This window comes from Venturia canescens, chromosome 2 (assembly GCF_019457755.1).
Source record: "Venturia canescens isolate UGA chromosome 2, ASM1945775v1, whole genome shotgun sequence".
NCBI classification, from domain to species: Eukaryota; Metazoa; Arthropoda; class Insecta; order Hymenoptera; family Ichneumonidae; genus Venturia; species Venturia canescens.
Genome location: NC_057422.1, coordinates 6,933,478 through 6,945,951, shown reverse-complemented (window position 1 = coordinate 6,945,951; position 12,474 = coordinate 6,933,478). Strand labels below are relative to the sequence as shown.

The 12,474-nt window shown below is 48.3% G+C and overlaps 1 protein-coding gene across 1 annotated transcript in view; it reads left to right on the top strand.

Annotated features, from left to right (window-relative positions):
- Ptx1 (pituitary homeobox homolog Ptx1) overlaps window positions 1-12,091 on the top strand; it is a 35,793-nt gene extending 23,702 nt beyond the window's left edge. Inside the window, exon 4 of the mRNA XM_043412006.1 lies at window positions 11,087-12,091. Coding sequence (XP_043267941.1) covers window positions 11,087-11,878 — 792 coding nt within the window. The 3' untranslated portion in view covers window positions 11,879-12,091. The remainder of the gene's footprint in view (window positions 1-11,086) is intronic.
- Window positions 12,092-12,474: the final 383 nt, after the last annotated feature.

Below are 12,474 nucleotides of genomic sequence, written 5' to 3'. Positions count from 1 at the left end.
TTGGGTGCGGGAGGCTGCGCAAGGGAAGCTTTGCGCCGGTAAGCTCCCATGGATTTATAGAACCGCACACACAACGGGATCGCAGCAGAGCTATCCAACCCTCTCCGAATCTTTCTCCGTCTCCCTTTCTTTCTCGCACTCGCGATGCCAGCCGGCTCGTTTTCTCTCTCGGTTAAATTCGCGGTCGAACGTAAACTCGATGTCGCGACCACACTGTCGGCCACCACGGCGTTATATGCCATGTACCAAAACTCTAGCTGCGCTAGGCGAGAGAGAAAACAGAGCGAGCTGATGGTTCTGTGGACCGGGCGAGAGAGTTGGGTCGCCTCCAGCTCTCGGTTGCGCATCTCTCGTCGCTGAGGCGCGCGCGAATTGTAACACACCGACGGTCGAACGTTCTTCATTCTGCCAAGCTCTACCGGTGGCTTTCGTTACGAGAGCGCCACTCCGTTCAACGGATTACCCACCGCTTATACGCCGTTCGTTCGCCACGACCATCTTCTCCTCTTGTCCCTCTTCCAACTACACTCCGTGCCGAATACACACGTATGACTATAGAAGTATAGCGATCCAAACATCTCACATTCGCACTGTATTGCTCCTCGATTTATGGAACATCCGAACTCTCAACCGGACCGGCCGTATAACTATTATTTATGTCTTTTGCGCCTCTCCCTGGAGCCTGAGCCATTTGATCTTGTTTTTCGTCGCCCAAACTCGAGCTCGAAGCCTTCCAGCGGGTCTCGATCTGCAACAAAGATGGAATATGAACAGGCTACATAATTTTGTGTCCAAGAAAATAAGCACGGAGTCGAGAAAGTCTGGGTTTCGGGCAGTTCAACAGAAGTTTGAAAAACCCACGAATTGTTGGTCTCAAATCGGAGGAAGTTTGAATCTGCACGACGAAAAGTAATCGAGTTTAAAAACCGGGCAACAGAGCTCGGGAAATCGAGTATTTAAAATTGAATGAAAAGAATCGAGAGCCCGAAACAAAAGCAAAGATCGATGAGGCCCCCGGAAAAACGTATATTTTATCTTCGCAGATCGTTTTGAGAGCAAACGCGATATTCGTTGATCTCAAAACGCTTTTCGATAGGCGAGTGAGATTAAAAAAGGGAACGCAGTGCGCCGCTCGCGCGGGCTGTGTATGAGATACACGCGTTTATCTGCAAAGAGGCAGACGCGTATGCATGTTTCCGTGAGTTCGCGTGGGAGTGAAAGCAGGAGCAAGAGAGAAGAGAATTGCTCGCTCGCTCGCTGTGCGGCTGTCCGAGATAATCCGTCGGTGATTAAGACCATAAATCCATCGGCGGATTAGTATGGTCGCAGCAGCAGCGCCACCACTACTATCAACTTGAATCAGTATCGTGGTTCTCCACCAAGAGGATACACCCCTCGTATAGCCAACCTCAACCCGCTCGCACGGCAATGGCACGATGTCGAGGACGACACCGACCTCCTGCTCCTTCCTACTTTCCAGCTTATATACTCTATAACATATACTATGTATATCCTGTTACCTGAATCCAGCATACGACGGCGACACCACGAACCGACAGGCAAATGGAATAGATGGTGTTGCTGAGCTCAAAGAGAGACAGAGAGAGAGGGAGAGTAACGTAATCGAAACGGCGGAAGGGACGTTTCGAGAGAATGGGAAATAGCAGCGGAATATAGGCTGAAACACACAGTTATATATGGAAGCTCCGGTATATGAGAGTCAGGATTACCCAACGTCATTTGTATTCGGCAGGCTAGCTCTGCTGTCAACGCTCGAAATGCGTACCTCCTGCATATATTTCGATGCATAACACTCCTCTTCTTCCATGCTGTACAAAACATTCATAGTTGGACAGAAATACCTTGGGAATCGGGGCTGCTTTAATTCAGAGGATTCTGTGCTTTCTGGCCCTCACTTTTGGTGGTTGTCACAGAAGATCTTGAACTTTGATGACGCTCTCGTTACTTTGACTTCATTCGTTGCGTTTGCTGTCATTTTTTGAGATTTTAACAAGGAAAGATCGATGCCGCACTCCGCCACCGGGCGAAGAGCCTTTTCACGTTGAGACTCAACGGCCATATTTCTCGCTCGAAGGTTCAAGATCCGAGAATCACCGGAATCAGGAGTCATAAAAGGAGATACGGAGATCGTTTCACGATTCATCGGTGCTCATTTTGTATTCAGGCTCCTCTGGAGTTAGCCGGAAAATATTCCACCCCCCGCACTAAAGTCTCTCTTTAGGGCCGGATGAAAAATAGTTGTAATAGTGTGAACGCGTGACCGTCGCAGGGGCACGACAAAAGTCATGGGGTGAGAGAACCACCGATGGATTCTCCGGACCCAGACGTTGCTATCGGTATGAAAATCTCCCGCGGTGACCATCAATAGGGGAGATTCGCATTACTGCGTGAAAGAAGCTTCACACGAGCGTACGTTTCGTGTCAGACACCTATTTATGGAGGCTTCTGAACCTCGTGAGGGCGTATCCAGTGTGATTTCACGTGCGGAAGAGCACGACTCGGCTCTTGATAATTTCAATGCTGAAAACAGACACGTTAACTTTTTAGGAAGCGTGAATAATCTTTGATTATGAAGATACCAAAATTATTAGATACTTTCATCGAAGTAAGAGTATTTCGGATGGATCGACACTCAAAACTGTTTCAATTCCTTAAGAACTGTTGCGGATCACGATGAATGGAGTTGAAGGCCCAAAATGGGTTTCCACCATCCCCTGAACAGGTACTCATTGGAAATTCGTCAAAGCATCATTGAAAATCCCTCCGACGATAAGATTCCCAGGTTTATCTGGATCAGCCGGAATACCGTTGTGCTCTCGTTGCGTCGAGTTCGTGAAACATACAAAAAGCAAAAGTCATTTTAGCCAATATTCGCGAAGGAGAAACCTCGTGGTGTTTTAGCCGGGTGCTGTGATTGCGGCATGCGAATCGATGCTCCGGAGGAAAGTTCCGAGAGAATATGAAGTTTCATCGCAATTAAACAAACTCCCAAATGGCCGCAGGAGAGGAAAAAAGGAATGGAGAATGCGGGGCCAGCGCGTGGTAGGCTGCGCTCGCGGGATGGTATAAAGAGAGTACAAGAGTAAAATGGGACGAGCTTGCTCGCGAGAGAGGGAACATTAAAAATCACGTGTTTCGCTTGAGCTCATAATCTCGTATAATCTTTTGCAAAGTTGTTAATACTCGCGGGGCTTACGGGTGTTAATTTAATATCCATACAGGTACGCCAACATTGAATATCCGAATCCCACTGGCGCTGCCAGGCCACAGCACAGTCGATTTTCGTATGTGTCTGCGTCTGTGTGTCTTTCATAGAACGAATACACCGCGAACGAGGCCATATAACCGTTCTCCACCCCTCTCCCCATCGGGAAACTACCACAACGATAAAAAAAATCCATAAAACTGCACGCCCTCTCACCTTCCACAGGCTTGTTCCACCTTTCCCCACCATTTTCCCTTGCACCGTATGCATATGCATGGAAAATCGGCGACGGTATCCACGAGTTTGTATTCAGCTACTTTCGGCATCGACCTTCCTGTGTTTGCACACACTTTTACACGTGAAATGTTAACTTTTAGAGTTTACCATAATCATTCTCCTTTCGTCTGATTGGACTTTTGAACTCCGGATTCGTCCGATTGGATCGAGGAGGACTTTGACCCGTGATTTCGAAGGGTCGAGCCGGAAATCCGCATTTTCGTCGGTTCGTCCACGCGGGGAAAGTCTGAAAAGTGTTTGAAAAAATGTAGTAAAGCACGAAGAAAATGAAACTGCGTTCGCAGAAAAATTCGATCCGCAAATCGTTTCCCCCCTCCCGCCGTGAGGCGGCGGTTGCGCCATTAGAATCGCGGCTGGAAATAAAGAGTCGTGTGTGCAAGGTCGTTTATACGAGAGCCGTAAACGATTCTCACGTGCCGACGTTCACGGTCAATTACAAATAAGGGGTCGCCCGAACACGGGATGCTCTGACCAAATCCCACAGGATCATTCGGGATCAGAGGCTCCATGCTTACCGGTCACCTGACCCACTGAGAGACGCTGCAAGAGAGAACAACCTGCGTGGCGGGGTGGAAATTTATTGGAATTCCGAAGGGAGATGAGTCGCAGAAAGAATTGGCACAGAGTGGAAAAAAATGTGCTGCTAATTGAGGAGAATTCGAAGAATTTGGAGGATGCTGCGAGTACCGAGACCCCGAGAAAACGAACTTTGACGCAACGAAAATCAATCGAAAAATGTGAAAAATCCGGTTTAAATGGATCTTCGAAGGAACCTCTAGCTCCAAATCGCTCACAGAAATGTGACCAAATTTTTCGATCGAGGCGGCAAGACGCCTCGATCGAGCTTTGGAATAAAAATGCGAAAAAACAGGTTCTCATCCACTTTTTCGCAGGCGAGTTATCGTTGATCCCGCTCCGCGATGTACTTTACTCAAAACGATATCTTCAATGCTCCATCGCCTCGCGGCCACTCTCCCCATCTCGCTCTTTTCCCTCTCGCCCTGTCCTCCTTCTCCTTCGCTCCCTCAATCGTTCACGTGCGAGACGAATTTGCTGAGGAATCCACTACGAATGGGATCCCAATATGATGTCGCTTTCCAGACGATTCTACATAGCGACACAGCGACGAGAGGCAACTCAGTGGGCGAGTGTTTGCTAACGTATGATCTATGTGTATGCGCATTGCGCACATTTCGCTCTCCACGTAACTCTATTCCCTTCTTGCGGATGACACATATATAATGTATATAAAAAAAAAATTTTATGTATATAAATATAGCCCTGGAGGTCGGTGGTAAAGGGTGAAGAGTAAAGGAACGACGATGAAGAAGAAAGCAGGAGGAAAAAAAATGGAGGAAGGCTTGACGCTTCCTTGGCACACCCTCGTGAGACGTGGTCGCTTTCAGCTTGATCCATCTCGACGCTACAGTGAGATTTATGGAGACGCCGAGCGCGGTTCGCTGCCGTCTCTCTACTCACACGTTTTTTTATCCTTATTTTTATATACGTACGTACTTGTATATAAATATACTGTTTTTTTCCTCCAACTTTTTCTCCTTTCTTATTTCGTTCCATCTCTCTTCTCCTCTTTATCGCGAATGCCAGCTGGAAATTTAGAGATTATCTCCCTATATCTATACACAGAAATGCCCTTGCCAATGTATCGCACTAAATGGATAGACGGATGCAAAAAAACAACACGGTTAAACCCCCCGCAAAAAAACCTCGCGAAATCCCACCAACGAAAGCATCCTCGCAGACAAATCTCTCGTGCATTTTCGATCGCTCGCTCTCCTACCGAATATTCACGTTCTCTCATTTCTTTATCAAGTTTCAGTACTTTTCGGTGCAACTATTATTTATGAAGAGGCTCGATCAAAGCTCCGATAGATTACAATCAGATTTATCAGTGAATCGTTAACAATGAGTTCGCAAATTTAGACACTTTACGAAAAGAAACAAGAACGAATGTGAATTTGTTCTCGACTTTAGCAAATTTTATGCAAATTTGCGTTCTTTCAATTTCATCGAAGAATGAAATTTGATTCATTATTCGAAACTCTATTCGGTGGTGAGACGAGAAGTTTGATGGTTTCACGGGCGAAGATAGAAAATTTGAACTTTAAGCAGCAACTTTGAAAATTTCTAACAATTTTTTTCCGGTCTATCTTGTAGTAGATCGAGACGATGATAGAAAAATGTCGAGAATTCAGAGCTCACGGTTTCGGGTGCTTAGGGATTCGAAGGCGGTTGCTTCGGAAACTTTGAATTTCACTTTTCCCGAAATTTTATCGACGTTTTTTGCTGAAACTTCTCACATTTTTCGGGCTCCTCTGCGGTGTGGAGGTTGCACTCATCAGGTTGAATTACCAGTTATATCAAAAGTGCTAAGTTTCGACTGGAGAGTTGACCCTCGAGCGTGACCGATTCGAGTACAAAATGACGGTCGGCGCATCAATTTTCACGACGGGATTCAGCGTAGCCGTGATCTGGAATGAAAAAAGTGGCACTTTATCTCAGAGGCAATATTTCGGGAAGCGCAATAATTTTCGGGAAGAAAAGGCACGTACGAGAAGCCGTGACTGGCTTCTCGTTGTCGTCAGAAAATATTCATGCGTGTGCATAACAAGTAAGAAGGAGCGATCTGAGGGACAAATGGGAGGGAAAACAGAAAATAAATATCCGAAGGGGTTCAAGCCGAGCGCTACTCTCGTTTGCGCTCCGAAAGACCGAAACGAGTACGCTCGCAGCGGTGTGCGTTCGCTGTAGCCTGCGGGGGTTGAAGCCCAGAGTTATGGATACTGCCGCGCGAATTTTTGTCTTTCTCTCTTCCTCTCACGGTCCGTGCTCCCGGGCAAACTGAACGTGCTTCAAAATCCTCGTGAAGCCACGGCTACCCGGTGGCTCCTTCACGAAAATTTATTTTTAATGAAGTGCTTTCGGTCCTTTGTTCGATGCACTTTATATCTGGGCACGAATATGTGACGAAACACCTGTGAGCTCCTCAGCAATGTAGCCTACTCGGGACTCGTGACATTGGATTTTCTACGAGGCTCTGTATCCAGAGATCGTCCCACAATCGCTCTCTTCGCTTGAGAAAAATCTTTTTTCACATCGTCCGTAAATGTGCGCCTTCTGAAAAATGAAAATCAGACGTTCAAATATTTTATAATGGAATGGAAAATTCTTTGATATTCTATCGAAACTTCAATTTTTCATATCCCAAGAATTGATGTTTATTGAAAAGTGTGAAACTGTTGGTTGCATTTTATATTTTTTTCTCTAAAACGAAAAATACAAAATTCACAAATAAAATTGTGTTTTTTGGAAGTACCGGGATGCAATATCATCGGGGAAAAATACAAAATATTTTGAACCGATGAGACACAGAACCTAACGACGAGGTTCGAATCGATGCAGAATTAATGACAGTTTTCGTTATAGAGCCACAAAAAATTACGATCCATAACGCGGACTAAGGAAATTTCCATAATTGGGCCGTGCATTGTTTCTGAAAAAGCATGAAAATTCGGAGAGTGAATCAATTTTGCGGGGAGTTGAGCGCGCGGATAGAAAAGTTGGAAGAAGTCATCAACATTTGTGAATTTTACGAAAAACTTTTCGATGATGGAGAGAGAGAGAGAGAGAGAGAGAGAGAGAGAGAGAGAGAGAGAGATCGTCGATAGAGTGCTGCCGGTCGTTCTCGTTGGAGGAGTGAAAGAAGAGGGAGGTTGAAAGACCAAGAGAGAGACGGTTACGTGTCTACGTATATTTATAAAAGTGTGCACACAGCGATGTGTGTTAGATAGAGATTGGAAGGGGTGGTGGATAATATAATGATGGCGTCGCCAGGGAAGGAGGGGCGGGGCTACGAGGGGATCAATATTATCCTCCTCCACCTCCTGCGCGTTGCCTGCCACGAGTGTTCCGCGACCCTCTCGCATCCCTCGCGGTCCCCGTTATCATCCCTCGCTGTCTCTTGTCCGCTCAGCCCCTTTCTTTTGTCTCGGTTTTTCTCTCTCCTTACTGTGCTTTCTCTCTCGACGTGGGTTTCTGTATTTTCGTCTCTTTTCCCTCTCTCACTCTCTTTCTATCTCTCCGAAAGCCTCGCGCCCTTTTCCAATTTCTTTCTCGTTCGCTACGTGTCCTTCGTCCATTTTTTGCCGTTTCCCCGCAGCCCGAGTTCCCTGCACCACTCTTTTTTCCCTCGTGCACGTTTTTTATCTCCATTTTTCTGGGCTAGCCAGCCTTTTTCGTCGTATTCGTAAGCGTGTGCTCGCACCTAAACCGCAGAAATACTCTCCCTCGCACGCATCGATATCTCATTGCTTTGTTCAAAGATACATGCACAGACTTTTCTGCGAGTGAAAATATTTTCAGGATATCGATTCACTCCCGCGCCTTGCCCATAAACCCTCCCGGCGAGAGTGACATTCATATACATGAAAGCTAAACGATCGCGTGATCGCAATAAATCCAGTCAAGAAAAAGTACGATGAAGAATCCTTCGGCCAAAGATTCCTCTATGAAGAGATCGCGAAAATGAGAGAGAACTCGCGTCAGAGCTCGAAAGCATTCGCAAAAAAACATTTTCGGCCTCCCTCGATCAATATTTGTCGAAAATGTGGCGACGAACATTTCCTTTCCAACGAAAGAAAACATTCTTGTCTCAGATTCCGACAGAAACTTCTTCATTCACTCGATCATAATTCATGGTCATGCAGACACGAAAATATGGCGAATCAAATAGCGTTCAACGCCCGTACGATTGTCCAAGCTGTTTTAGCGACGCATACACACGGAAGGTTAAGTCCACGGATCAGGACTGATGGGCCACAGGCCTTCAAACATCCCATAACGCATCCGTACCAACTCTGCAACGTAGCAATTCACGTGCATGTGTGCGTCCACGCGTACATCGGTGTGTACGGAATAGAACAATGGGCGACGGTGTCGGTCCGCACAGGGGATGCTCCGGGCCGAGTGATCGTGCGCCCACGCGGGGGTGGAGTGATTGATGAGACACGAGGCCACGGGTCTCATTACAGTTATATAAGCTTCCGTAGATTGAGCTGTGCAGAGGCTTATGCGAGCGACCACCTCCAGGGGAAGGGGGGTCGTGATTTGATGAGGTTTTATTGCTCGCATGACGCTTTACCACACATCACATATGGAATCTCTACCTTTTGTTCGTGTCGTTATTTTTTCTTCTGTCAAAGACGCACAGGATGAGATTTATATCTGCAACAGGCGTTTTTTCGCTTCGTCTTCCCTGGTTCCTCGTGCGAGGGGTGAAGGATGAACGGAGAAAGAGAGTCGAGACTTTTTTGGGAGCTTCCATCCAGATTTGGTGGGTTCGATTAAAATGCTTGTGAAATATAATTTTTTCCGGAATTTCATCGAAAATAGATTCCGCGCCCAAAGTCTTTTGGTGTTTTACGAGCGGGAGTGAATTCCAAATTTCACGATGACGAATCACGCGGCCGGAGCTCCTCGTTGTTGTAACGGTACAATGGATGGGAGCGTGGAATATTCCGTCTTTCGAAACTACTTTTAAGGATAAATTGCGGTAAATGCAAGTACGAGTCATTCGTTTTCTCGGCGAGTCCATTTTCGACTTGTAGCTTAAGCTCTTACCGCCTAAACCGGAAGCTCCTCTCACCGGAAGACATAGAACCGAAATATCCTCTGGTTGAGGCACTCTCTCTCTCTCTCTCTCTCTTTCTCCCTCTGCCTCGTATATGTACGGACATGTAGCATCGATTCGAAAGTTCATTCATCAACTTTACGACCCACGGACGGCCATCGCTCGGAGTTCTCCTCTCCTTGTGCAGCATCCACACAGGAGCCAACGACGACGAGATTTTGCGATGCTGTTAAGGTTTATGGGCGCGGCCTTGTGTACAAGGATTCACCGCCTCCTCCGCTCTCGCTCTCCTCGCTGCTCTTCCTCGCGCTCTCGCTTTCACTCCTTGTGTGCCGAGGGTTTATTGATTCTCGAGTCTCTCGTACAATCTTCCTCCGTATCCTCGCTTTTCTCTCTCGTATAAACTTCTCCGTACGAGAAAACTTAAATTTTCTATATTTATCAATCCCCCTCGTAAAGAGTTTCGACCGTGAGTGAGCAGGTACAACATAATCAAGCCGAAAGTCCATCTGAAACATTTGAAAAGAAGAGCTTGCATGATCGGACCACTAAACTTTAATGTAACATCGCACGATGCTGCCTTTTGCTTAATCGCCCGAAATAAAAAATAACGCGAAATAAATTAACGTCGTATGAATGATTAATTTATTACATTAATCATGCGAATGGTTGATCCTGCCAACGGCTGCTGAATCCAGCCCGCGCGTATCATAACGAAACTTTGAATCTTTACTCTTCCACATGTAACATTCCTGCTCCTTTTTTCTTACTTTTAAGACTTAGAGTAGAGACGAAGGGAGGGAGGGAGGGAGAAAAAAAATTTGCCAAGTTTGCCTCGCTCGTAGGAGAAACGTGCGTTACTGCGGAAGTCGATGCGGAGCATAGAGCGTATAAAGGAGACGGTAAGAGAGAAGCAAGAGTCGCATTACTCTTCATTAGCCCCTTCTTGCTCGGCGCCCCCTGCTTTCAATGACTCGTCGCGCCTCTTAGCGTTTCTGCGACGCGAGATCGTAAGGTCCATCCATCTTGGAAGAGGCTTCCGAGTTCACGAGCTTTCTTTCCCTCGGTTTTTCCCATCAGTGAAGAAAAGCGAGGTGAGCACGAAGCTGTCCCTCTTTCCCTCGCTGCCTTCCGAGCCGTCAGACTTCCTCCGTCTCCTCCGCCCCGGTCTCCGCTCACATTCCACCCTCCGTTCGTCCCCGAGCTCTCGAAGCTTCGGGGTAGCAACCCTGCCGAGGAGAGTGAACCAAAACTCGCTCTTTATGGCTGCGTATAAATATATTTAGGCTTGCAACGTTTTCCCGCTGCTTGCCCGAACAGTTACGCCAGAGTGACGTGTATATCTGAGGCCAACCACCCGTATAATTGTCGACGGGAGGCTCGGAGCTCTACAGCTACTTGGGGGGGCTTGAGAGCTCCACGGATACGGGATGAGGTTGAACCTGGGGGATGAAACCCCTGACAAAATTGTAGAGGGACGAGAGGGGCTGGGAGAGTGAGCCAAGGAGAGAAATTCTGAGGAAATTCGCGACGGAAAACGGACGGGATCCTTAGAACAGTCGGAGAGATCAAAGGGCGGGTTGAGAAAAAAGCTGACGAGGGCCCCTTTTACTCGCAGCAGCACTTGGAAGTGGTGCAACCGCCGCTTTGAATTAACGCTGTCGTATTTCAGGAAGAAAAAGGTTGATGGTTAAATAGGAAAATACTTTATGCCTGTCGCGAGAGCTCGAGGGTTCCACGTGCAATTTGTCCCCGGAAAACAGCCCCTTCGCCGTACCTAATACACGAGAGTCCCCGTTTGACTTGTGCCTGAAATTACGGCTTTGAGACTGCGAGCTCGAATGATTGAGAAATTGAATGAAACCAATTGGTGGAAACATCATTAATGACGGGGTCCATTGAATCTTGTGTTTCAGGTTTGGTTCAAGAACCGACGGGCAAAGTTCCGAAAACGTGAGCGCAATGCAGCGAACGTGGCAGCAGCGGCAGCAGCGGAGTTCAAATCGGGTTTTGGGACAGCGGGTCTGAATAGTTTCATAACGGGACGCGCCGACGTCGATATGATGTACAGTTCGTACAGTTCGTACAACAACTGGGCAGCGAAGGTGCCTTCGCCGTTGAGCAGTAAGAATTTTGCGTGGGTGAATCCCCTGGGCTCGGTGGTACCGAGTGCCTCGCATCATCATCATCACGCGCAGGTTACATCGGTAAATTGCTTCAATCCTGGTGGAAGTTCAGTGGGTGGAGGTCACGTCGGTGGCATGTCGATGTCAGTTGGACAAGCCGCAACTTCGATGTTACCGGGCATGGGCTCGGGTCTCGGGGTCGCCGGTTCCCCGGTCACGGCTTCCGGTGCAACGTGTCCGTACGCAGCTCCGGCTGCGCCTCATCCTTACGGTCCTCCGGTTTACAGTACGCACCACCGGGCCACGGGGCCACCGGAAACTTGCGCCGTTATGAGCAGCAGCATCGCTTCTTTGCGCCTCAAGGCGAAGCAGCACAGCAGCGAATACGGTTCCGCGAGTTCTTTCAGCACGGGGGGCGCCGTTACGAGCGGTGGAGCTGGGAGCATCAGTCCTGTGAGTCCGCGCACTTCTTCCGGTGGCGGCCTCAGCGCTTGCCAATACGCTTTAACCTCTTCCTCCGGCAACCCTCACTCTCCCGGGTCCGAACAACACGCCAACGGGACCGCGAGGTCTCAAGTTTGAAGCGAGGCGGGGGCTGCTTCCAGCCCCCACCAAACGGTTACTTCGGCCAATGTCTCGGGCTCCGGGATCGGCATGACTAACCAACAGCAGCAGCAACAAAACGTTTGCTCCACCGGCCAGGCACCCAGCTGTGATAGCAATCAGAACACCGCTGACTCCTCCCAACAGCAACAACAAATCGGCCCGCAACAGCCCGAGTGACCCAGGCCAACGTCCGCCGCGTCACCGATGTTGTCCTCGACACCCTCCTCGACAACGTCACACCCGAATTATCTCGTATACGACGAGGAATCCGGCGCGGCGGATCAAAAACTAAACGACGAAGAATCAAGGTTGATCCTCGGACCTGCCGCCCCGAACAGCACCGACAGCCTCTCCGGCGTACCCACCTCTGGCTTGGGACCAACTGGCGTCGTTGGGGCTTCCACCAGTTCGAACAATGCTGTTACTGCTGCTGGCAGACTCGCCGGTTACTGGCAACGTGGACCCACCACAGCTGCTGGCTACTGGTCTTCCTTGTTCGATCCATGGACGACGAACTCCATTGCAACGAGTTCGGCACAATCACTCTCCCTTGCTGCCTGGGACGAAAATCG